The sequence below is a fragment of the Blennius ocellaris genome, assembly GCF_963422515.1.
Source record: "Blennius ocellaris genome assembly, chromosome: 18".
Taxonomy (NCBI): domain Eukaryota; kingdom Metazoa; phylum Chordata; class Actinopteri; order Blenniiformes; family Blenniidae; genus Blennius; species Blennius ocellaris.
The window spans coordinates 20,725,112-20,751,869 of NC_137667.1; the positions used below are offsets into that span (position 1 = coordinate 20,725,112).

The 26,758-nt window shown below is 48.5% G+C and overlaps 1 protein-coding gene across 1 annotated transcript in view; it reads left to right on the forward strand.

Moving 5' to 3' along the window:
• Positions 1-26,758, forward strand: part of nt5dc1 (5'-nucleotidase domain containing 1) — a 68,408-nt gene that overhangs the window by 29,359 nt on the left and 12,291 nt on the right. Inside the window, exons 7-9 of the mRNA XM_080513537.1 lie at positions 15,601-15,775; positions 18,025-18,122; positions 24,235-24,356. Coding sequence (XP_080369663.1) covers positions 15,601-15,775; positions 18,025-18,122; positions 24,235-24,356 — 395 coding nt within the window. The remainder of the gene's footprint in view (positions 1-15,600; positions 15,776-18,024; positions 18,123-24,234; positions 24,357-26,758) is intronic.

The window sequence follows — 26,758 nt, forward strand, 5'->3', positions numbered from 1 at the left end:
AATACCAAAATGCTCTCATCAAGTCCACCACGTCCCCGACCACTGCGTCACCTCGCCGTCCGCGGCTCAACCCGCCGGCCGGATCGGTGGCGTGATGGTCGTTAGCCTGATCGGCGGGCTGCTCTCCCACAGAGCCCTGGTTTGATCCCCCCCCCCCCCCAGCTGGCTTTTCTTCACACAACTCACCGATCAGCAATCAGCACTCTCATATACCTGCAAGTCTGTTATTTACCTGAAAGTCTGTCATTATAATCCGCTCGCTGCTCCATCGGGAGCCGCGGTTCGTCCCGTCGACGGTTTCCAGACATCAAACGTCGCTCGTTAACTGATGTGACCCCGCCAGGAGGTGTTGCATGTACATGTGTCGCTTGTATGTTGACATAGAAACCGTATCTACGGTTTTAACTGCTTCATAAAAAGTGAAGTTAGACGCTGAGGTCACCGCCGCCACAAGCCCCAACCTAAATTAAGCTGCGACGCGCCGGGTTGAGTTGGTGTGTTTTGTTTGCATTCTGCCGGTGAAAGTTGAGGCGCCTCTGTGTGAGAAGGAACCCGTGTGTCATGCCAGGGCTTCACTGCCGGAGGAACCCTGGTCACTGCTTCGGTCATCAGGAGAAGCTCGATGGAACGTGGAAACGAGCCGCTGGAGGAAACCCAGGTGTCGGGTTTAGGACTTTTGCTCTGATCATATCTGAAAAAACTGAAATTGGCTAAATTGATGTGGACCTTTGGATCTTGGATCTTTTTTTTTTTTTGGTCATATACTATATATTTCATGTCAACATACTTGACCAGTCAGATGAGTCCTACTACAGTAGACTGTGTGAAGAACAGCTCAGTGATTTAAACATTAGAGACGACGGGAGACGACACGACAACGGGAACTGGCGGTGGAAACTCCAGACACGGGATCAGACAGAGATCCGGGGTTTCCTGTGTGAAGCTTGCATGTTCTTCCTGTGCCTGGTTCTTCTGCTGAATGTGAGCGAGATAGCTGACCAACGTGTTTGTGCATAAAGACCCCACCCGCTTTGATCCGATCGTTCTATTTGCATTAATACGACCTGTTAAGTGTGTTGATGTTAATCTGTTTCATAAACAAGCATCACATCACTGAACCACTTCAACCAGACTGGACCAGAAGTCTTCTCTTGGACACTCCAAAGTTCTTTTCCTGTTTGTTGTGATTTGTGAAGTCGACGTCACTGCATTGTCGAGAGCAAAACATTTCATTTACTGTATGTTAGTTTACAGTCTATGGTTTTCAGGAAACAACACCATCCACCCTCCCGTCTCTGAGGACGGAGCCACATCTAAACACCGCCGATCCTCCGCTCACATCTAAGTGGCGGTTCTCCAGCGGCGGCTCGTTTCCACCTATAAAACCGTCCCTTTGGTATCGGGAGTGCCTTTGTCCTGCCGGCGCGGCTTCGCGGCACATGTATACATCCCGTCTACGCCGTGAGCTCACCCGTCAGGGTGGGGACGCACACTGTTATGTCTGACTTGCTAAACGACGTCGTAGCGGCGCCTGCGATTTCAATCTGACCCCCGTTTGATCTCAGATGACCCCCGAGACGTGTTTTGCATGCAATGCTAACAGTTGCGGTTGGCTTTCCCCCCCCCCCGGGGAGCGATTGGAACCGACCCGTCACAAACGAGAATAAACCGACGTGCTGTGACCGTACATGTGGCTGGACGCCACAGAGCTGTACGTTCAGGGCTTTAGATGTGAGGAGCTTTCTGGCCGCTGGAAGGAAATGCGATTATCGTCTTGTTCCGTGTGGGAACTATAGGCAGATAAACCTAAAGACACTTTTACTGTTCTGATCAGACTTCTCTCACACTCCGTCATCATCGTAAACGGACAATTAAAGCTGCAGCGCTTGGATCCTGATGAAAGTTCGTCCACCGCAGGCGTCGTTTAAAGCCTTTCAAGAGTCGGCCGAATAAACTTTTAACTGCCTCGTGAACAACAGCGTGGATGTGTGTCGACTATTAACGTCTGCAGAGCAACGCTGTGCCTCAAACCATCTGTTCCAGAACTTTCTTCGTCTTCACTGCCGAGTCAGATGAGCTGAAAGTGAATCTAGAAACAGCCTGGACGTTACGGGGTTAATGATCGACGGTTGGAGTCCAGCAGCAGAAAGAATCCGGGTCAGGGTGGCTGATCCACGTCCACATATTCCCCTTGTCATTCTCCACAAAGTCATCCTGATAAAATGCATCGATGAAGGATCCAATACATGAATTACTTCACTGTAACGCCTGTTCTACCATCTGAATGCACCTTGGTTCTATTGGAGACGAACTAAATACATAGCATGAGCTCAGAAATGATGGAAAAGCCCATCTTACCTGTAACTTCAATAAGCGAATCTTCTAAATATGCTCAATATGTTACACAATAAAACTGAAATATATCAGACCGTTGTCAGAAATTGGTGAAAACGTTTGGAGAACCGTATTCTAGAATTGTGACAAATAAAGTTTCACACATTTCAGAACTTACAGGTATTCCAGACGCGTCATGCAGTCAAGAACTTGCTTCCATTATAGTCATTTCAAAAACCTCTACAACTGGAATGGATTCTGGATCCAGAACTTCTCCAGAACTTCTCAAACATGCCAGGATTAAAGAAGTTTCATTATGGAAGTCCGTAAGATTTCCCCTTATAATTTCAAGTGAGTGTCTTTCTGTCTGTCGGAAACCAGACGTGGAGTCGGCGTGGACAGACTCGACTCATTAGCATTTAAAGATACAGACATAAGTAAACGTGGGACCGGCGCAGAAAACATTAGTTCCTTTATAACATTAGTTGCGTTGCAGCTCGGCCGTCCGAGTGAAGCTGTGAGCCTCGTTCTCTGTGACGCAGCTCAAACTTTCTCTTTGGGGGGCAATTCCACCGGAAAAAAACAGGTCCAGGACCAGATTTAGAACCAGGTCTTTGTCTTTTTACCACCAAAGCCTCGGCCTATATTGTTGTTGGACCAGAGTGGAGCCATGGCGGGTTCAGACACCTCAGCAGCTGGGGGCGGAGTTATCACTGGAGTTATCACTGGAGATGTCACTGGAGTTATCACTGGAGTTATCATTGGAGTTATCATTGGAGTTATCACTGGAGTTATCACTGGAGATATCGTTAGAGTTATCACTGGAGTTATCACTGGAGTTATCGTTAGAGTTATCACTGGAGTTATCACTGGAGTTATCTTTAGAGTTATCACTGGAGTTTTCACTGGAGTTATCGTTAGAGTTATCACTGGAGTTATCACTGGAGTTATCGTTCGAGTTATCACTGGAGTTATCACTGGAGTTAACATTAGAGTTATCACTGGAGTTATCGTTAGAGTTATCACTAGAGTTATCATTGGAGTTATCACTGGAGTTATCACTGGAGTTATCGTTAGAGTTATTACTGGAGTTATCACTGGAGTTATCGTTGGAGTTATCACTGGAGTTATCGTTAGAGTTATCACTGGAGTCATCACTGGAGTCATCGCTGGAGTCATCACTGGAGTTATCACTGGAGTTATTGTTAGAGTTATCACTGGAGTTATCACTGGAGTTATCACTGGAGTTATCATTGGAGTTATCACTGGAGTTATAGCTGGAGTTATCATTGGAGTTATCACTGGAGTTATCGTTAGAGTTATCACTGGAGTTATCACTGGAGTTATCGTTAGAGTTATCGTTAGAGTTATCGTTAGAGTTATCGTTAGAGTTATCGTTAGAGTTATCGTTAGAGTTATCGTTAGAGTTATCGCTGGAGTTATCGCTGGAGTTATCACTACCTACGAGGAGGAAGAGACGGTGAACCGGCTTTCTGAAATCTACAGCGAACACGGAGCCCCGGGGTGGTTGTAGAGAAAAATATAGAATAATGATCATGTCAGGGAACAAGATCATTTAATCCAAGATGGCGGCTCTGGAGATGCTGCAGAGCTCCTGCTGTCACACAGTCAGTTGGTGGATCTAGAATCTAGAAGCAGTTTTTATTCAGGCTTTTCATGGTAACATGATGTAACTAACTGAACCTCCAGGTCTTGTATGGCGTCATGACGGCAGGCTGAGGTCTGCATGAGGCCTCTATGAGACGCTCCCCTATGAGACGCTCCGCTATGAGACGCTATGAGACGGTCCCCTATGAGACGCTCCGCTATGAGACGCTCCGCTATGAGACGCTCCCCTATGAGACGCTCCGCTATGAGACGCTCCCCTATGAGAGGCTCCGCTATGAGACGCTCCGCTATGAGACGCTCCCCTGTGAGACGCTCCCCTGTGAGACGCTCCCCTGTGAGACGCTCCGCTATGAGACGCTCCCCTGTGAGACGCTCCCCTGTGAGACGCTCCCCTGTGAGACGCTCCCCTGTGAGACGCTCCGCTATGAGACGCTCCCCTATGAGACACTCCGCTATGAGAGGCTCCCCTATGAGACGCTCCGCTATGAGACGCTCCCCTATGAGACGCTCCGCTATGAGACGCTCCCCAATGAGACGCTCCACTATGAGACGCTCCCCTATGAGACGCTCGCTATGAGACGCTCCGCTATGAGACGCTCCGCTATGAGACGCTCCCCAATGAGCGCTCCGCTATGAGACGCTCCCCTATGAGACGCTCCGCTATGAGACGCTCCGCTATGAGACGCTCCCCTATGAGACGCTCGCCTATGAGACGCTCCCCTATGAGACGCTCCCCTATGAGACGCTCCGCTATGAGACGCTCCCCAATGAGACGCTCCACTATGAGACGCTCCGCTATGAGACGCTCCCCAATGAGACGCTCCGCTATGAGACGCTCCGCTATGAGACGCTCCGCTATGAGACGCTCCCCAATGAGACGCTCCACTATGAGACGCTCCCCTATGAGACGCTCGCTATGAGACGCTCCGCTATGAGACGCTCCCCTATGAGACGCTCCGCTATGAGAGGCTCCCCTATGAGACGCTCCGCTATGAGACGCTCCCCTATGAGACGCTCCGCTATGAGACGCTCCGCTATGAGACGCTCCCCAATGAGACGCTCCGCTATGAGACGCTCCCCTATGAGACGCTCGCTATGAGACGCTCCCCTATGAGACGCTCCCCTATGAGACGCTCCCCAATGAGACGCTCCGCTATGAGACGCTCCGCTATGAGACGCTCCCCTATGAGGCGCTCCGCTATGAGATGCTCCGCTATTTTCTACCCTCAGAACTTCTTTAGAATGAAGCCAGAGTTTTTGTTCATCAACAACTCCTAAACAAACTACATTCTACGTAAATGAAAGCTGGATTTTTCTTCTTCTTTTTTTTTACCATAAAATGAGCCTTTTAATGGTTTCATGTGAAAGAGAACTTTAATCAGCGTGTAGTAACACAGGTTAACGTGGAAACTTCTTCAGAGCTGTGCTCTATCATTCTACACCTCCGTTCCTCCTGATGTTGAAGCTTTTGATTCAGACAATCCAGAAATAAAGTGAAAGGAGCAGAAATGCAATATGTAATGCCCAAATGTTGAAAAATGAGCCCCAAGCTCATTCACCTTATTATTATTATTATTATCATTATTATTATTGGTATTATGTTCCTCTCAAGCAAGATGTTGAAGGTTCTTGTCCATTAGAAGACGTCTGCTGGTGCCTCCAGTGTGAACTTGTGATCCTGCTTTGACTCTTTTCACTTCCCAGCCGGCAGAACAGAAACCGCACTGCCCCAGCGCATTGAACTGACGTGGACATTCTAAAACCCTGATTGAGTGGAGTGCCGTTTCCTCCATGTTGTCCTCCGACCACGTGTCCTGCAGTGGTGTGCAGCGTCACACTCGGTCGTGGTCGCTGCGGCCGTGGACGGACTTCATGCCGTACATCTGGCCTGCATGCGTGGCCGCCTGTTGGGCTTGCGACTGGACCTGGGATGCCGAACGGATCAGACGTGATGTGTCAAAAAAAACCAACTCCCATAAATGAACTGCAGCAGTTTGAATGAAGTCGACTGGAGACTCCAGCGGGAGTCTCTTGTCTACAGGTGATTCCCTGCATGTCTCCAGAGGCCTGACCGTAAGCTGTCATCTATGGAAATTGCACCTTGAGATGCGAAGAACAATTATCACTGAAAGGCCCATAAACCCTGGGTGATTAAAAAGAAACCTGAGCAGACTTGCTTTGGGTTCTACATATTTTGCTTCCCATGCTGTCTTTGCTGCTCTTTGAACAGTCAGCAGAATGCAGCTGGAGCGAAATTACTTAATTTGACGTGAGCCCGTGTGGCTTTTTCTCTCTGCCCCAGAACCCTGGAGGTAGATCGCGGCGCTATGCTTTGTACTTTAGGATCAGTTCCTCCTGCGATCAGGCCTGAAGGAAGAATCCTCAGGGTTTTCTTAACATAGCCGGGGCTAAATATAGCTCTGGTCTGCTGTAATGACAGATTGCCTGGGCCCTCACATTTGCTCTGAGGGGAGAATGACTGTGCGACTGGCGTCACTGTCCCCCACAACCAGTGTTGAAAAACCACCGTCCCACTTTTCTTTTTTTTACTCTCCCTGGTTGCCATTGTTCTTTGAGTCTCCTCGTCAGTAGCGTGCCTTCACAAGGCTTTAAGGAACTTTAGACGCACTCCACCTGTCTCAAGAAGGATCGTGATCTTAATGAAATACTCAACCCAGAGACGGCAGGACCGTCTTCATCCTTCGGCATTGTTATACTCTCCTTGTAAAGTCCAATCATTGGGCCAATCAGGGATGTTCCTGCCGACTGTTTCTCCCATCAAGCGTATCGACTGAAAGAGAATATCATCAGAAAACAGTCACAGACTCCACATGTTCTACTGACGTCCTGAATCTTTTTCCTTCAGCAGAGTGAAGTGCAGGGATTTCTCACAGTGCGTGGGGGACGTGTCCGTACGGCGGCGACATTTCATGTAGCTGCATCGTTTTTGTCCGATCATCCACACGGCGCCGCGTCTTATTAAAACGGACTTGTTTTATAAACAGGCTCCACAGTGGAGAAATTAGAAAACGCTGCTTCAGCTTTGACCTGTGGACGTGCTTGTTATTGTAATGCGGGGAGTTGGTGTGCGTGTGTGTGTGTGTGTGTGTGTGTGTGTGTGTGTGTGTGTGTGTGTGTGTGTGTGTGTGTGTGCGTGTGCGTGAAGCACGTTTTGCTACAACCTTTGTATGAAAACTGTATAAATAAAGTGTGATTTGCCAAGATGCACATTAGCTGAAAACGATGATGTTATCGCCCCGCCTCTTGACCCTACGACCCCGCCTCCCTCTCCGCGGCGTTGCTGAACAACGACAACATGGCCGACGACCTGCTGCAGGAGCTGCTGATGCTATATGATGTTAGATTTGTCGATTTCTCCATTTAGGCTGTTCTGTGTCTTACTACATTTTTGGTGCATTTCTGTGGCTGCGCGGCAGCGACACCTGTGGGCCTGGCATATGTACTACATTCTGGTTAAAACGGAGTCAGAGTGGAGCTCGCAGCAGCAGCAGCTGCTCAGGTTAATGTGGATGTGCTTGAGTTGAACGGCTTTGCGTGGACGGATTGCTCTGGCTTTGTGGTCCAACGAGCAGAATAGAGATCACGTTCTAGTTTGTCAGAACATGCGTACAAACAAGTGAGAGGACAAAACAACCCTTGGAACTGAAACCCGGCCGGATGCCCGCAGGCTATCTGGTGTTTAAATAGCAATAGTGCACTTGATTTAACACTCTACACTTTGGGAGATTATAATTGGGCCTTTTGTGCTCACTGGTCTGTTGAATAGCGAACATCTCGGTGGAGTGTAATTGAGGCTCGCCGCCATCAAAGGAGGTTGTTGCTTCTGGTTAGTCCAGATTTATCTTATATACGCACCATGTTTGCAGAGAAGCTAACATTTCGGTAAGTCTACGTTCAGGAATGTTTGTCTTCATTTAGAGATGTGAGTGTTTCAGGCTGTGTGGTGTTGGCTTGTCTTTTTATAAATCGGTACCATCTTGACTCTGAAGGTGCTGAAGCTGAACCTAACGGCGCCCTGAGAGACGCTTCAAGGACGGACCTTGTCACGGTCTTACCGTCTGATGAAATTCAGACAGTGTCAGATATTAGTGGCGATGGTGACGCTGCTGCAACCTGTTTGTCACGTTTAGTTGGGAAATGAGAGACCGTGATGGTAAAAGCTAACGGAAAATGCTTCTAGATGCTAACTAGCATCTGCGGGTAGCCTCTTTCTGAGCCATATCCGCGTTCATGTTCTCCTTCTTCTTTGAGATTTCTCTCCGAACACATAAAATCCACGACGGCGGGGCTCCGTTCATGTTTAAGCGTCAACTCACATTGCTGGAGGCTGCGATTCAGTTTGTTTCCATCAAACTTCACATGGCAGCCGAAGGTTCAGTCGTCGTACAGTGTGACTCGCTGTGGACCGATAAGATCGTTAGAATCACACAGTCGGAGCCTTTAAAATGTCTTGACAGAGCGTCACTGTTCCTTAAGGCACAACTGCAACGTAGTTCAAACGTGTGTTTGTCAAATAAAATGTGCAATAGTTTGCGGCCAGGCTCTGGACGCCCTCCGAGGAGCTCCACAGGTCACATGTCCAGGTACCAAGACCACCTGCAGGACCTGAAGAAAGACATGAGCGGCCATTCCTCAATGGAAGTGACTTCTGTTCCTGCGTTGTTTGAGTCTGGTGTTTTGGTAACAGTTGAAGGACGTCACATGGACGCCCAGAGCCGAACACCGGATGTTACCGACGCTTAAAGCCCAGTTACCAAGTGAACGCCAGCGGGATTTATGGTTAGCAGAATAGCATTAGCATCCCGTTCATACCAAACCAGTGAGTTTGGGGAAACATGGATGCTGAAGGCTTCAGAAATCTGGTGTTCTGGGAAGAGATGGGATTTTACACAATTTAATTCAAGGAGAATCATTTATTTGGGCAACTGGAAACAGAAACCTTTGTGTTGGAGTTGATATTCTATCATCTCACTTCCTGTTGCTTTGATTGCATCTGCTGGTGAGTCAGAAGAAGCTTCTTTGAGCACAAAATGTCAAAATGTCACATCCATTAAAATAAAAAAGAATTCCCATTTTGACGGGTCTTCTGTTGAAGTTTGTTGCTTTTGTTTTATCATGTGTGACATTTGAAGGTTTTCCCAAACAGGCCGGGCGCACGGCGAGGGACGTGACGCAGCAATTTGTGGTCACTCTGCTAAAAAAAGGAACGTCCACAGTGTTTTCTCCACGAGGTTCCAACAGGTGGTTGTCTGGATGGAACACTTGAGATTATAGTTTCCCTTCAGAGGCTTGAATGAGTCTCATCCGATGTATGCGCAGATTGATGCTCATTATGTGTCCCGTGAAGAGGACTGAACGACGCGCGGTGAATCGGCCGTTATCTGTCCTGTTGGGTCAGCTGGGCGTCGTGCTGTTTGTGAAACGCTCGCGTGCTTTGGCCCTAATCTGCAGCGCTGTTGATTCCTGTCAGTGGGCTTCGACGGCAGGGCGAGACATGGGGCGCTGGACGGGCTGTGGGCAGGTCTCCAGCCAGGCCCTCAGCCCTCGGGCACTTCCAGCCCTACATTCGCAGCGTTGGACTCCACCGCTCGCACACGCTGCTGCCGCTCCTCTTGTCTGTAGGACGTCTGATTGAACCACACGGCCGCCTGCTCGCCAGCTCCGGCCTGACGGAGCGAGAGATGATGAATGACGGAGCGGCGCTAATCCAAACTGAAGGTCACAGCAAGGCGGCGAGGCCACAGACAAATGACTCTGGCTGAATGAACCTGAACATTCAGAGATGGTGCCTGAAATAAAGAGCTGCGTGTTCTTGTGGCAGAACCGCCGTGGAACACGTTTCTGCAACGTTCTGACAATAACAACCCTTGTTCGGATATTTCCATTTGTTTTGCATTGATACAGAGAGAATACAGCTACTAATTTGTCGCTGTATTCACAAATGAAGGCCAGTTTATTGGGTTTTCGTACTTCAGTTTGATCCCCAGCATCAGAAATGAAGATGGGCTGATCCAATCCAGTATCGAGTTCTGATATCAACGTAATTCATCGGATTGGAAATTTCCGATCCGTGAAGCCTCGTCTGCTTTACTGTTGCTGAAACGACTCCACAGTGTTTCCCTGCCGCTGCTCTACTGGCTGGCTGCAAACTGTGGACTGGATTCCTGAACGGAGGCGTTCCTCATTACTGCGCGTCTCATTGAGACGCGCAGTAATGAGGAATGAGCAGCCAGCGAGGAGGCTAGCGTGGTAGCACTGTGCTATCTAGCTGTTCATGACAACATGTCGCTGTTTGGACATATTTTACACTCAAAACAGCACAAAGCAACACAGCAATGTGTGATGTTATTAGGACTGTTGTCCAGCAGGTGGCGCTCTGCTGTCAAACGTCAGTGTTTTAAAACTGCAGCTCTCCAGGAGAACAACTCTGACATCAGAACAATGACCAGCAGCTCCTCCAGACTGTCAGCAGGAGATTCACACCTCCGTGAAGCTGCGTCCTCCTCCACGCTAACCTCCATGAAAATAGTCCCAACGGTTGGAGCTGCTTAGAGCTGAAACATTCTGCTGGTGCTGCGTTGATGAAGAATTTCTCCAGATTAATAAAGTGATTCTGAGGTTTTAAAGACAGAACTGGTTTATTTTGAGATGATGACGTCACTCAGACCCCCACATTGTCCAAATGGAACAAAAATACTTTGTACTGCTTCTTTTTCTGACCTTCTACTAACCTCAAGTTGTCTTTTGAGAGAAAACGTGCAAACATTTTTATATTTCAAACTTTACTGCAGAGAGGAGTTTATTACATCCTCTTATAAAATCAACAACAATGATAATAATATTAAAGCAAACTGGTATCGGAATAGTATCGGCAGATATCCACATTCAGGTCTGGGGATCAGATCAGAAGTAAAAGAACGTGGCTCAGTGCCTCCCTATCAAAAGGTTGAACATAGAATGAAACTTGCCTTAATCAGCTTCCAGTGGAAACACTAAACGACCCTGCTGTCATTTATGTGCAGACACTTGTTTTCAGGCATCTATAGGACACCTCAAACACCTGGTTCGTTTTACATTCAATACACTGAAACATCCCTTTCTGTTCGTCTCCTGAGAGCCTAACAGATGTTGCAGTACCACAGGTAGCTGCAGGGGGGCAGTGTTGAGCTTTGCATAGAACAGACCAAGTAGCATTTCGAGGCATTTATTGTTGTCACACCTGTAAAATGTCCTCCGACTGTTCCTTACTATCAATATTAACACTAATGCGATTTCCTGGTGTCGCCATCATAGCGGCGTCGACTTCCTTCTCTATAAAAAGAACTTTACTCCTCGATATTTGGCCGGGAGATTAATTTAACTGACAAATGTTCATTCCAACACATGAGCTACATTTGCAGGCAGCTGTGTTTTCTCTTTTTGAAGCGCTTGTGTCAGTTTTCCTGCATGAATGCACCTGAAGAGTCCAGGATCTCATGACAGCATCGGCTGCTGGCTGTCAAGACAACCGTTATTAACCCCTCGAGGACGGTGTGTTTCAGCATTTTCACTCTATTATAACTTTTTAGAATGTACTCGTACACTTCCCAGAATCTACCAGATCACAGCGTCGGGACGCAGGTTAGTTTTGCCCTCCTGATGATGCCACGGCGATCCTGCAGCTTATAGACAATAACTTCTCCGTTTATACAATCAAAATAGGCAGTTCTGAAGGGGTTAAACCTCAGACGGGCAATTAGTTCCAAACGTGCGACAATTTAAAAAGAATTTATTTAACCCACCCGTTTTTATAAGCGATGATAAATAATTCTATGAAAAAAAGACAATTACAGACAATAAACAGCAACCATACAACAATACATGTACTTTATTTGTTGAATAGATATAAAGACAATATGAGCAGAAATCTGTTGATTTGTTAGTTCAGACACTTCAATTAGAAGGTGAGCGTTGAGATTCATTAATTACAGATTTAGTAATGAGGATAAAGATCTTGTTTGTGTTATTATACGACATTTGAAAGACTCGAGCGCTTTTTGAGAACTAAAGGTTGATGGAAAGGTTGAGTCTGGCTCCGGCTGGTCGTCTGCTGAGGATCCAGGTGGAGGAAAGGTTCTGCATGCAGATGACGGTGTAGGAAATGGTGGGAAATGTTCACTTTGTCGGTGAAGCGCTGTTCAATTCTAACCCTGGATCTTCCGTTGTTATTGCAGATCTACCCACACCACGCACTGTTTACTGTACCGGCATTGCTCATGTGCACAAATGCACCTTTCAGAAAAGCTCTTCCTGTTTGCACCGAGACTGGAAACGTAAACGTCTCATTCAGGAAGGAGTAAAAAAAAAAATAGCTGTTTTTAGAGCCTCCCGATGTCATTGTCTTCTAAACAAACATCCAAAGTGAAAGTTGTGACAAGCGGAGTGTGCGGGCCACAGGGCGAGTGTGAGTGTTCCAGACCAGCAGAGGAAGACAGACGTTGACCCAGACTGTTGAACGAGAACGTGGCCACATGGATGAGGCGGAATCGGACCGTCCAGCTTCTTTCCAGTTCAGGGTCCCAGCTGGCCGGAAAGCCACTGGGCCAAACGCATGTCGCCACACGACCACACGCGCTCACACTCACGCCTCGGCGCCATTTAACGACCTAGCGTCACCCACGACCTTCTGGCTGTGAGAGAGAGAGAGAGAGAGAGAGCGCTAACCACTGCGCCGCCGCGTGGTTAGATATTTGGCTGCGCGTATGGATTGATTGGTTTGTACCTATTTCACCAACTTTTCTCAAAGACTCGTCACCCGGGTTGCGTGATTTGTCTTCATCCAACGATGGTCCCATCACGTATTGAGAGCGTTTGGGGCAAAGGTTCACGGTAAAAAGGACTTTTCGTCATGAGGGAGTCAGTTTTAATTCGATTGATGCCAAAGTGTTCTGGTTTAATTCCCCGTCCTCTGATGTGCCACATGACGATGTGACGTCTTAACCTTGGTTGGCGGTTGGGGGGGTCAAAGGTCGTCGGGGGGGGAAGACAGAAATTGTAAAAAGTGTATACATCAGTGTCAAACAGTGAAAGCATGAATCCATTCAAACAACCGTGACAGGCGATGGGAGGAGGGGTGTGGTGGATCAATAAATCTTGTGATCCATCGGTTTCCATGGTGACAATTGTGGCGTTGACGACGGTCCGCCGCTCTCCCGCTCTCCCGAGCGTCTGTTCTGGTGTCCAAAACGTATTATTTCTCCGACGCGACCCTGTCGGTTCCGAAATGGGAGCGTCGGCGTCCGACCAGAGGGGCCGCGGCCGGAGGTCACGTCGCGTTTACGTTCTCACACACACATTAGCGCGATTACATGGGATGATGGTGTGTGACCTCCCTGGCTGAGGGTAATGAGGCAGGACGGGGCCCCCGGGGGCCACAACAGCCTGCAGAGCGGCTGCTGTTTAACACCAGGGCTAATGGTCTGTGGGGCCATTAAAACTTCACGGCCAGATGTTTACAGCTGCAGCAGATCAAACGTGTGAGCTTTGCTTCCTGATCAGAACTTTGCCTGTGTGTGTGTGTGTGTGTGCGTCGCCCTCTGCTGGACGAGCCTCACACTGCCCTCTGGACACTGCAGGGTTTCTCTGAGGTCATTCTCATGATCGACCACTGGGGGGCAGCAGATCCAAAGTTTCATCGAGCCTCGATGAGCAGTTTGAATTCATTTGCTGCGTCTTGGACTCGTGCACAAGATGTGAAGCACTTTTACAACATAAACAAGTTCCTGCCTCGGAGCCTTTTGTTTGTACTTTATTTTGCCGGTGGGAAAAAAGTGAAAGCATGAAGTTTTCAGGAAGGTTGAAACGTAGAAGTGGTTTGGTCAGACGGGTCTGGAACATGCGGCTCCTCTCTGGTGGTTTTATGAAGCTCTGCTGTGGAGTCCTGGAGGATTCTGGAGCTGAAGGTTTGATTCCCACACTGTCCCTGAGCCCTTCATTGACACATTGACAGGGATGTGGTGAGCCTGCCAGGCCACGAGGGGGCACTGTTGATTGTTTTGTCATGAAACCACACGTACAGCACATTAAACATTGACTCACTGCAGAGAACTGAGGTTCGTATGGACAGACGATGAACTGGACGCTATTAGAGGAGAATGTAAACAAGAAAAGCACAAACATGGACGATGAATCGAGAACACAGGCTGAGAATCGCTACAGAGCCCGCCATGTTTGTTGTAAACAGAAACTCCCCAAACGTGACTAAAGTTTTGTGGTTATACTCGTTTTGGTTGCCGTGATTCACTGTTACCACATGTTACTCACTGACCATCACATGTTTTGTGATTGTGTTGAATATTTTTCTGTATTTTTCAGGCAAAACTTGAACCGTGTGAATTTTGTTTGTGTAGCTCCTTTTACTGATTGTGTGACGTTTAAAGCACAAGTTGACATTTATTCATTGATTAATCCTGAGTACTGGAGGAAACACATGCAAACTCCACACAGAAACTATAAATCTTTAATCAACCTTTGTTCATTTTAACGTACAGCTCAATGTTTTGGGTGGAAATGTAAAGACTTAAATCCACTGAATCTTCTTTGGATTAGAAATTGGTGGAAGTTCAGCAGCTCCTTAGAAAAGCTGCAGCGGCTCTTCCGTCTGCAAGCGTTTGTTTGGCCGTGGAGAAAAATGAAAGCATGTGTCGTTTTTCACCACCGGCCTCCAAACAAATGCAGCTTTTAAAGCGGTTCTGCTGGGACTCAGAAGACGTGAATCGTTTGCTGTTTATTTCGTCTCACCCTGCGTCACTCTTGACATTTCTTAATGCTGGAAAGGTCTTCTTTTGTGCTCGCGCCTATTTTCAACGGCCTATATCTCCCCGTTCTGCACAAACGAGCAGTGTTTGCTCGCACTGCGTGGAAGACGCTGCTGCGGTAATGAGTAGACCTTGAGGAGGGGCAGTTAAAGGATTACAGTGGAGGGCAGTTTACTCTCTGGTGCTCCTTTTAAAACATTCATCATTAACAAGCAGGCAACACAAATACCAGCAGACAATATGAGTTTGAACATCATAAAATAGAACCTTTAGCTCATAGTTTAAAACCCACAAGAGGCCTCGTGCAGATCTGACTTGTAAACTCTTTTTTTTTTTCATCCCGTTTTGTTCAAAACTGCTTCTGTGAAGTTCATCACCGGGTCATTTCAGCTCACTGCTGAGGAAATGGGCTCAAACAACAACTACTGAACGTGTTAAAAGACCTTCGTGTGTCTTCAAAGAATGTCAAAAATGACCAAAAATAGCAAAAAGTAAGTGTCTCAAACTGCGAAACGGCTAAAGTGGCACACATTTCTAAATAAATAAATCTACGACCAGTAAATCTAGATTTAAAAAAGCAAAATGGAAGCGTTAAGGAGAGTTTGCTTGATTTGTTGGTTTGTATCCGGCTGAAATAAGACGGGATTGTAATTCCTACTCGGCCTGGACGGCAACCTTCACTTCAGACTAACACTACTCTTTCTCTTCTTGGACTCTTTGATTCTATATTTCTGATCACATGTGCACATGGAAACACAAAAACTTGAAACATTTCAGTGTTTTGCAACACGCCCCCCCCCCCCCCCCCGTCTCTCTGCAGACGACACGGGGACGTACTTCCCCAGCGTGAAGCGGGACCCGGGCCGGTACCTCCAGCCCTGCTCCGACTCGGTGAAGACGTGGCTGCGCAGCCTGAAGGGCGCCGGGAAGGTTCTGCTGCTCATCACCAGCTCCCACAGCGACTACTGCAGGCTCATCTGTGAACACATCCTGGGGTAAGACCGACCGTCGCCCCCCAGACAGCGCTGACCAATCAGCAGACGGCTGCTCAAACTCGGACCGTCGTGACGATCCATCAGGCCACTCGTTGGATTTGGTTCCAAGCTAGCAGGAGACTGAGGGAGAATCCAGCTCCACACCTGCTGAACTCCTCCAGTCGTGTTTCTCTAGACGCTGGCGGAGCTTTTCATCAAAACCTCCGTAGTTTTTCCCGTTTCGAAGCAATTTAAAGCAACAAAAGCGACTTTTCCACCTATTTGCTTGTATAGAAAGTTCAAATAATGGTGTTTTCATCCCTACCAATGTCTTAGGGTCCTTTGACAAAAATATCGTAAATACTGTAATATTAGTTTCTCAGTATTCTACAAAGTTCCCTGAGTCAATGTATAACAAGCAGCACGGCGGCGGCAGCATCATGTTGTGAGTTGCTGCAGGTCCTGGAAGGCCTGTAAAGCTACCAGGCGGGAATAAACCTGAATCCCTATGCAGGAGGTTTTTAATTCTCCGACAAGATAAAATGTGAAATGTGCAGCGAACGAGTGAATAAACATAAAATCAGACTCGTGGTTCTACAGCTTTAAATCAGATTGGAAATCCTGTCTTGTTGAATTGGCAGGACATTAATGCAGAGCGTAGAAACGTGACGTACCACAGTTCCGTCCTGGCCTCTGGGACATTGACAGGATTTAACGGAGGCCCTCTGACGCTGGGTGTCGAGGAGCTTGTGCAGCTTCCTGCTCAGCGTCTCTGCAGAACAAACATTCCCGTCCTTTCATCCATCAACCTGCTGGTTTACATATTTGCCTGCTGCTTCCTGTTTAAAGTCTCTGTCATGTCTGCTTCTCGCCATATTAGGAAGCTTCGCCTGTTAAGTTACGTTTCCATGGAGACGCTCGCCATCACTCCTCCATTTGAGAGCCGACCTCCTCCTCCTCCTCCCCCCCCTCCTCCCCCTCCTCCTCCTCCTCTTCCCCCTCCTCCTCTTCTTCACCCTCCTCCTCCTCCTCCTCCTCCTCCTCCACCCTCCTCCTCTCCTCCCCCTCCTCCTCCTCCTCCTCCTCCCCCTCCCCCTCCTCCTCTTCCCCCTCCTCCTCCTCCTCCTCCCCCCGCCTCCTCTCCTCCCCCTCCTCCCCCTCCTCCTCCTCCTCCCCCCTCCTCCTCTCCTCCCCCTCCTCCCCCTCCTCCTCCTCCTCCTCCTCCTCTTCCCCCTCCTCCCCCTCCTCCTCCTCTTCCCCCTCCTCCTCCCCCTCCTCCTCTTCCCCCTCCTCCTCCTCCTTCCCCCTCCTCCTCCTCCTCCTCCCCCCTCCTCCTCTCCTCCCCCTCCTCCCCCTCCTCCTCCCCCTCCTCCTCTTCCCCCTCCTCCTCCTCCTTCCCCCTCCTCCTCCTCCTCCTCCCCCCTCCTCCTCTCCTCCCCCTCCTCCCCCTCCTCCTCCTCTTCCCCCTCCTCCTCTTCCCCCTCCTCCTCCTCCTCCTCCTCTTCTTCACCCTCCTCCTCCTCGTCCTCCTCCTCTTCCCCCTCCTCCTCCCCCCTCCTCCTCTCCTCCCCCTCCTCCCCCTCCTCCTCTTCCCCCTCCTCCTCCCCCCTCCTCCTCTCCTCCCCCTCCTCCCCTCCTCCTCCTCTTCCCCCTCCTCCTCCCACTCCTCCTCCTCCCCCTCCTCCTCTTCCCCCTCCTCCTCCTCCTCCTCCTCTTCTTCCCCCTCCTCCTCCCCCTCCTCCCCCTCCTCCTCCCCCTCCTCCTCTTCCCCCTCCTCCTCCTCCTTCCCCCTCCTCCTCCTCCTCCTCCCCCCTCCTCCTCTCCTCCCCCTCCTCCCCCTCCTCCTCCTCTTCCCCCTCCTCCTCCCACTCCTCCTCCTCCCCCTCCTCCTCTTCCCCCTCCTCCTCCTCCTCCTCCCCCTCCTCCTCCTCTTCCCCCTCCTCCTCTTCTTCACCCTCCTCCTCCTCCTCCTCCTCCTCCTCCTCCTCCTCTTCTTCACCCTCCTCCTCCTCCTCCTCCTCCTCCCCCTCCTCCTCCCCCCTCCTCCTCACCTCCCCCTCCTCCACCTCCTCCTCCTCCTCCTCCTCCCCCTCCTCCTCCTCCTCCTCTTCCCCCTCCTCCTCCTCCTCCCCCTCCTCCTCCTCCTCCTCTTCCCCCTCCTCCTCTTCTTCACCCTCCTCCTCCTCCTCCTCCTCCTCTTCCCCCTCCCCCTCCTCCTCCTCCTCCTCCTCCTCCTCCTCTGGCTGATAGTTTGTTCCTGTCCTCCACAGGCAGGACTTTGAGGAGTTGTTTGACGTCATCATCACGAACGCCCTGAAGCCGGGGTTCTTCTCCTTGGTTCCCCAGCAGAGGCCCTTCAGGACGCTGGGTCAGTCTCGCGCCTCCATTCCCTCTGAAAAGTTGATTTTCAGAAACACTCACTTGGTATGACGAACAGGTTGTTTGGACAAGCAGTGGATTTTATTTTTTTTTATTAATAAAGACAGTTAGAGCTGCATTTTCATTTCATTTCCGATGAAACACTCGGCTTCAAGCAGCAGAAAAGTAAAGTCAGCAGAGGAAGGACAAGTGACGAGCAGACTGAGGTACTGTGGTCGTACCAGTGGAGCTCTGCAGGAACTCTGACGTAGGCAAGGAAATCAATAGAGATAGATGCTTTACAAAGAATTGACCAGTCAATTAAAAAGAGGATTTATGTATACAATAGAGTAGGTGTGTCTCGTACCCTTGGTGGTCCGGGTGTGTGTGTGTGTGTGTGTGTGTGTGTGTGTGTGTGTGTGTGTGTGTGTGTGTGTGTGTGTGTGTGTGTGTGTGTGTGTGTGTGTGTGTGTGTGTGTGTGTGTGTGTGTGTAGCGAAAAACGTCTTTATTCTTTAAACAAACAGAAAGTCAAAGTGCAAACGTCCTGCAGTCAGGTAGTAGAAGTGTGAGGCAGGGGGAAGCTGCAGCCGGAGGGAGAAAACCACCACAACACGTGAAAGAGGGAGTGGCAAGAGCAGGGAGGGAGTACGTCAAGGCAAGGCGTAAGGACGGCCGTGAGCGGCTGTGAGTTGTGCTCACAACTGTGATCGCCACCTTGTCCTGTGGAGGCCGTACGTATAGGTCCTGCTCATGTACGGTGTCCTTACTCACTCCATGCTGTACGTACGTGCAAGTGCAATGAACGCGCCAGATACAAGACTTAATATAATCAGTGAATTATTTGTAACATTTCAGTGACCCAGGATAAATAGTGATGTATGTGTTACACACACACAGACACATAGTTTAGAATCACAGAGGGGGAAGTGGGAAAAACAAAAGCAGTCTTTACATTTCCAAATACATGTGAGCAATGCAGAGCAACTTGTGTTGTTTTCTTCTTCATGGTGCATTTTTTGATGCAATAATTAAATTTGTAGGAATGACTTTTGATGAAGCTGCATATATCAGCATATAAAATATTGGGATGATGTGTAAAATCCGAATTCCAGAATTAGATCAAAATAAAGTTCCTCATAAGTCCCTCATTCGTCCATATCTGAGTTCTGGTGTGGAAATATGAGGAAATAATACATTGATAATGATTATAAAAGTTAACCAACGAAGTGAATGGACAACTCTTCCTCGGATGAGAGTTCAGATTTTTTGGGAGAAAATAAATCTTGAATAATGTAATTTTACATATTATTTCTAATAGATATTTTATATATATTTCATGTATCCAGTATATGCCCATATATATTTAGTAGTAGCATCATATGGCTTTGTTTCTCCTGAAGAGTTTAACGAGCACCTGAACGCGTCACACAAAGCTGTCATTTTTGAAGCTGCGTTTTAACTTTACGGCTTATTTGTTTTCAGAAATACAGTTGCTAATGTTTACCGTTCATCCTAGGTTACATACAATTCAATTAACAACAAGCTTTTTTTTTTGGATGACGTCACGAGGTAAAGGAAAAGTGTTAGAAGGCTTCCTAACGTGTCAGTCAGACCGCACTTTCACTTAGTGATGTCATAATAATGCGACGGCAGCGCAAGTTAGTGACGTCTGACATGGCGGGGAAAGAACTACAAGTTTAACGGAGGCTCTATAGGAAGCATCAGTGCTATACTAAGCTAACGGAGGCTCTAAAGGAAGCATCAGTGCTATGCTAAGCTAAAGGAGGCTCTAAAGGAAGCATCAGTGCTATGCTAAGCTAACGGAGGCTCTATAGGAAGCATCAGTGCTATACTAAGCTAACGGAGGCTCTAAAGGAAGCATCAGTGCTATGCTAAGCTAAAGGAGGCTCTAAAGGAAGCATCAGTGCTACGCTAAGCTAAAGGAGGCTCTAAAGGAAGCATCAGTGCTATGCTAAGCTAACGGAGGCTCTAAAGGAAGCATCAGTGCTATGCTAAGCTAACAGAGGCTCTAAAGGAAGCAACCAGCCTCTTTTGCTTTGCTTATTGAGAATTCGGACAGTTCTTATCATGGCCGCTACACAAAACACTTCCGGGGTTCAGTGAAAGTCGATGGATAAGGAGTTAGAGGGACGTTTCAGACGTTCCTGTAGTTTCTCTCCACAGGCTTTTGATGAAGGGGGAATTCGAAGGTGTCAAATCCTGGGAGTTACAACCAAGCGGTGACTGGCTGAGAGCATTGGGGGGGGGGGGGGATTTCCAGAAAGGGTGGGAGGATTTCCATGGGACTGCAGTGTCTGCAGGACCCCCTGCTGGGTGTGAAGCCCAGGCAGAATCCTGAGCCAGACTTCACTGGGTTACTTATTGAACCAAAGCTTCGATAAGTGAATGGAAGCAGATGGTTGAGCTCAGTGTGATCATGAGCTGCGTTGTCGTACAGAAACTATGTTCAGTCCAGTCGACGGTATCACCTCTGAACAGAGTTCCATGAGATGATGTTGGACGGCCTGGTCGTCTCCACAGCGCAGACAGGAGACCAGCTGGAAGAGGAAGGAATCAGTTGAAGTGAAGCAGCGGCAGCAGCTGAAGCAGATGGTGGAGACAACTGGAGCTGCTGCAGGTCGCCTCCAGACCTCTGCTCAGGACTGACCCAGCCAACCCCCCTGAGGAGCCGGTGGAGACAGGAGAGCGCCGACGCTCCCCTAAATAAAGCGACCTGCCAAAATCCAGGTGTGCAGAGCCTGTGGGCCCGGAGGAAGAGTCACTGGAACCCTGGCGCTGCCTCCTCACCAGACTTGTGTTTACACAGGACTTTTATTTGCACCAGGATGTTTGAGGTTAACGACCTCCAGGACTTCACTTACGCCCAAATTAATTGGCTGCTTCAACTAAAAAACAGGCGCAAACCCGACTGCAGATCACGAGTGACAGGAACTAACATTGACTCTCATGAATATAGAACGTGGGGGATCAGAGGAATCCACGGAGGTAATGCTCATGGATTCATCGTGTGCTCTAGAATGTTTGTGTGGTTCTGGCTTGTGTCTCCAGCTCTTACTGTGTTGAGAGTTATTTGGCTCCTCCTGACTTTTATTGTGGAGTATTTTTTTCTTCTGTCTTGGAATCCTTTCTGGATTTCTTCTGTTGTTGTCACTATTGTTTCCTCCTCGTTTTGTTTGTGGAGGTTGGGAAAGTGTGGCGTTCGCACACTGACACACTGACAGTAATGTAGTTAGCATGCCAGGCCACGAGGTGGCGCTGTGGGTTGAACGCACCATTAGAGTGACTTGGCCTGTGATTGGCTGACAGTGGAGAAGTGGGCGGGGAGCAGAGTTAGCACTGTGCTAGCAGGCGGCTAATGGCAGCTGCAGCCCTACAGTGTGTCTCCATGGCAACAGACGCTGATCTCCTCCATGAGGTGCCTCTCATGGGACTTTGTATGGAACATTATTTTGCGATTTATGGGGATTTAGTCGGAAAGGTTTGGTCGTTAACGCCTCAAACTCTTTAAACGATTGATCCTTGGGTGATGACAAATCATCCCTGAAGATTTGATGCAATTTGTATTTTCTGAACTATAAATTGCTCCTGAGTTTACGTCACACCAATAGATCATGAAGAGGAAAGAAAAACATACATCAGTCGCAATGGACTAATAGTCGAAATTTATTTCACAAAATCCTGGACCAGGAAGAGACTTTTAATCTGGAAGGGCAAGTTATTCAGTCTTTTGGTTTTCAGTGTAAAAACCCCCACCGGTGGCAGCTTTGGTCTATCGGGTGATTTCTCCTGCCAGTTGTCACTAAAGTCACTCTTTTCGGCCTTTTTGCTGCAACACTTCGGCCCGAGGGGACGTTGCTAAGCTAACCAGCTAGATTGTTATCGATAGCAGACTTGAGGCAGAGCATAGAGTGTGCTAGGTGGCTATGCTAACGGATGACTGATGAAGTTGGCTTCATACTCGAGCATCTCGGTAGAAAAGAGATTAAAATCTGTGCGTCACAGACAGAACGGGACGGGTTCTCACCATAAAACCAGCTGTGCGATACCAGTTTTATATTTTCACATAATAGTCACAGGACCAGACAAACTATGAAAAAAAAAAAAAGAGCGACTTATCGTCTAGAAAATACGGTACATGCATACAAACATACCAATACACAAATACGCGCAGACAAAAATATAACCATTGGCACTATATAACCTACTACCAACATGGACGATGAAACTCGACTACGGACTTGAAATCCCTGGTTTCAATACTCCTCATGTCATTCATGGTGTCATTCCCAGTTGTCAGGTGCAGCAGCTGTCCTCATGTCACTCTGGTGTAGCAGCACGGCGGACTGTTCACCACAGAAACCTGTTTGATCTGTTCAGAACCTGATCCGTCTTCCTCACCGTTCACTCTCTTGAAGCTGCCGTGTGCTTGTGTCTCTAGAGCCGCTCTCCTCACGGCTGCAGCTTTTCCTTCTTTTCATACAGAAAACATCCAGTGGAAAGTCCCACGTTTCCGGGTGTGAGTGTCGGGTTCTGGACGCCGTCCTGGCCGACACGTGTTGCAGGGATGAGGGGGGGGGGCGTGGCCTGATCTGGTTCTTACCTCTCAGTACTGTGTCTCCATACAGGAAAATACCAAGTGAACACATGAATACAGATAGTTTTCATTCCTTCATCGGGCTGCTGACGTGTCTCCACAGGAGCCTGATCAGCTGCACACTCCTGCGCCTCCTTCGCACGGCGGAGGGAACTTATTATTGTGTCCACGCATGCAAAACAACTGCAAGACTTCAGGAAGTCCTGGGTTTTTAGCTTCACGCTTCACAGACAGAAAAACACAGAGGAGATGCTTTCATGCTCTAAAATGTGTGACACTGAACATGGAGCGAAGCGACCGGTGCAGAGGGAGTCGGACAGAGTCAACCTTGTCAATAGAAACTACTGTTTTCTGTTTTTCTCTGCACTTTCTATACGGGGCGTTATTCTAGTGGTACTATTTCTAATGCGTACGGAGAGCCGTCTGCCTGAAAATCACTTTTTGTCCATAGGGAGTTTTGTCAACATGTCAAAACTCACGTTAGCTGAAAGTGATGATGTCATCGCCCCACCTCTCCACCTGGTGACCCCGCCTCCCTCTCCGTGACGTCACTTAACAACAACATGGCGGACGGCCTGCTGCAGGAGCCGCTGGGGATGTTTGGTTTAACCAGGCCAGATGTCGGATTGGTCAATTACTCCTTTTGTGAATGCTCCGCGTCTTCTTCCGCGTTTTTGGTGTGTTCCGGTGGCGTTGTGACAGCGCCACCTACAGGCCAGGCATATGTGCTACATCATTTTGAGTGGTTGACATGGATGCAGGACGCAGACGCCTATGTGAACTGGAATCTACATAAAATCATCTCAAAATGTTTTCCGTTTGTATTCAAATCTGTACATGTGATCAGATTTGTCAGATATTCATCGTTGAAAAGTCTGCGAGGTCTGAGAGGATTCAAATCTGTAACGTCGGGGTCTTTGTGCCCTGAGCTCAGGCTCACAGGCTCCTTCTTTCTGGCTGCGACAGACTCTCCACACGCATTAACTGGTTTTGCTACAGCAATAATCTACGACGTTGTTTCTCACCAAACAAAGAGTCAGAACTGAACAACAAGAAGGGTTACTGGTTTCAAACTGAACTCTGAGGGAAACAGGAAAAGTCATAGAATAGAAATAGATTGCTTTCAGAAGTGCATTCATATATATATATATATATATATATATATAAACTAAGTAGAGTAAACAGTATAAAAGTACATGCATGACAGCAGACGCAAAGAAACAGGAGGTAAAAATCCACAATATCAGGTGGTTTCATCTAACAACGGTTGGAGGGTCTTTGGATCAGTGTGATAACTAGATAGTATATGTGGCACTAACAAGTGTGTGTGTGTGTGTGTGTGTGTGTGTGTGTGTGTGTGTGTGTGTGTGTGTGTGTGTGTGTGTGTGTGTGTGTGTGTGTGTGTGTGTGTGTGTGTGTGTGTGTGTGTGTGTGTTGGAGAAAATCTTGATTATTTCACATGAGCATGAAGGCGGACACTGAGTGTTGTGGTTGTGGTCTTGCAGTGAACGACGTGGAGGAGAGCGAGGGGCTGCCGTCGCTGGACAAGCCCGGCTGGTACTCGCAGGGAAACTGGCCACATCTCCACGAGCTGCTGAAAACCATGACGGGCAAACCGGAGCCCAAGGTAGGCCGAGTGAGGGGAGAGCTGCAGTCTGAGGGGAGAGCTGCTGTCTGAGGGGAGAGCTGCTGTCTGAGGGGAGAGCTGCTGGAGACACTCCACAGCTGGCAGGTCCTGAAAGACATGAGAGCCTGGTGATAAACAAGCCCGGGCAGATTCACACCAGGGTGACGGCTGCAGGAGCGTGGCTGCTGGCTCTCTGCTGGCTCTCTGCTGGCTCTCTGCTGGCTCTCTACTACCTCTCTACTGCCTCTCTACTGGCTCTCTACTGCCTCTCTACTGGCTCTCTGCTGGCTCTCTACTGCCTCTCTACTGGCTCTCTACTGCCTCTCTACTGGCTCTCTACTACCTCTCTACTGGCTCTCTACTGCCTCTACTGGCTCTCTGCTGGCTCTCTACTACCTCTCTACTGGCTCTCTACTGCCTCTCTACTGGCTCTCTGCTGGCTCTCTACTGGCTCTCTGCTGGCTCTCTACTACCTCTCTACTGCCTCTCTACTGGCTCTCTACTGGCTCTCTACTACCTCTCTACTGCCTCTCTACTGGCTCTCTGCTGGCTCTCTACTGCCTCTCTGCTGGCTCTCTGCTGGCTCTCTACTGGCTCTCCACTGGCTCTCTACTGGCTCTCTGCTGGCTCTCTATTGGCTCTCCGCTGGCTCTCTACTGGCTCTGAGCTAGTAGAGCCAGTGGAGAGCCAGTAGAGAGCCAATAGAGCCAGTAGAGAGCCAATAGAGAGCCAGCAGAGAGGCAGTAGAGAGCCAGTAGAGAGCCAATAGAGAGCCAGCAGAACAATGTCTACTGTAATCCAACTTTCCAGTGGCCATAGAATCCATGATAATATAGTTTAATAGAACGTCTCCAAGTTCTGTAATTTAATAAATAAATAAAAAAATAAATAAAGTGGGAAGGCAATGCACGGTAGAAATGAGTCAATTCTTTATCAAATAAATATGAAGAAAAGCAGATTCATAAATGAACTTTATTTAATATAGTTTCAACATTATGAAGACACAGTGTCCACATGCTTTCATCGCCCGGCCGTGGAGCTGCTCTCTCTGCACATTACAGCGTGCGGTAATAGATTACTGGCATGTTAATGCATTCGGGCTGGAAGTGAAACAAAGCAGCAGGATGTGGGTGAGATGAAAGCAGGAGGGATAATGTGCCGAGTCATCATGTCAGCTCTCAGCAGCCGCAGAACTTCAGTCAGCACAATGAAAGCAGCTGGACGTGGCGAGAAGCTGGATCCCGCTGGAGGACGGGGGTCCGAGCCAGACGCTCTGGAACAGAGACTGTTTGTACCTGACGGTGTTTCTCATCGGGCCGCTGGTGGAGCTGAGCCTGAAGGCCGTGGAGCAGTGGGCCAGGCTTTTCTGTGGACTTTGTGTCTGGTGTTCTTCTGCTGTCCGCCCATAGTTACAAATAATACAGTGATAAAAAATAAAATACAATAAAAAAGCTTCCGTTAAATAGCAGACCCGTTTTTAATCTCTTCTGGAAAACTACAATAAAGCCTGACATTGAAAGCTGAGCTCAGGCGATTGGAGGGCCTTCTATTGCCTCGTCCATCCCTGGTTGTGACCCGGGAAGACGACCTGAGGACGGCGGTGACCTACGGTGACGTCTCCGTCCTGCGGTGTGGTCGGCTGCTGTAAAGGCTTTCCAATGGTCTGGCCTGACACTTCAGGGCTTTCCCACTGGTGCCCCCTCGGCCCCACTCCACTCCCCTCAACATAGGCTTTTCCAGTACGTGTTAGAATCTGATGCCAGGTACTTTTCTAGTATCTGGTATCAGGTACTAGAAAAGTACTGGAAAAGTGCCTGATACCAGGTACTTTTCTAATATCTGGTATCAGGTACTAGAAAAGTACTGGAAAAGTGCCTGATACCAGGTACTTTTCTAGTATCTGATACCAGGTACTGGAAAAGTACTGGAAAAGTGCCTGATACCAGGTACTTTTCTAATATCTGGTATCAGGTACTAGAAAAGTACTGGAAAAGTGCCTGATACCAGGTACTTTTCTAATATCTGGTATCAGGTACTAGAAAAGTGCCTGATACCAGGTACTTTTCTAATATCTGGTATCAGGTACTAGAAAAGTACTGGAAAAGTGCCTGATACCAGGTACTTTTATAGTATCTGATACCAGGTACTGGAAAAGTGCCTGATACCAGGTACTTTTCTAGTATCTGATACCAGGTACTGGAAAAGTACTGGAAAAGTGCCTGATGCCAGGTACCTTTCTAATATCTGGTATCAGGTACTAGAAAAGTACTGGAAAAGTGCCTGATACCAGTACCTGTTACCGACTCGACCGCAGTGCCAAATGAACTGAGCTGAGTATAGAATGTGACGTTGGCAGACGGCAGGCTGCCGACTGGCCAGGAAACGAGACGAGCACGCAGAGT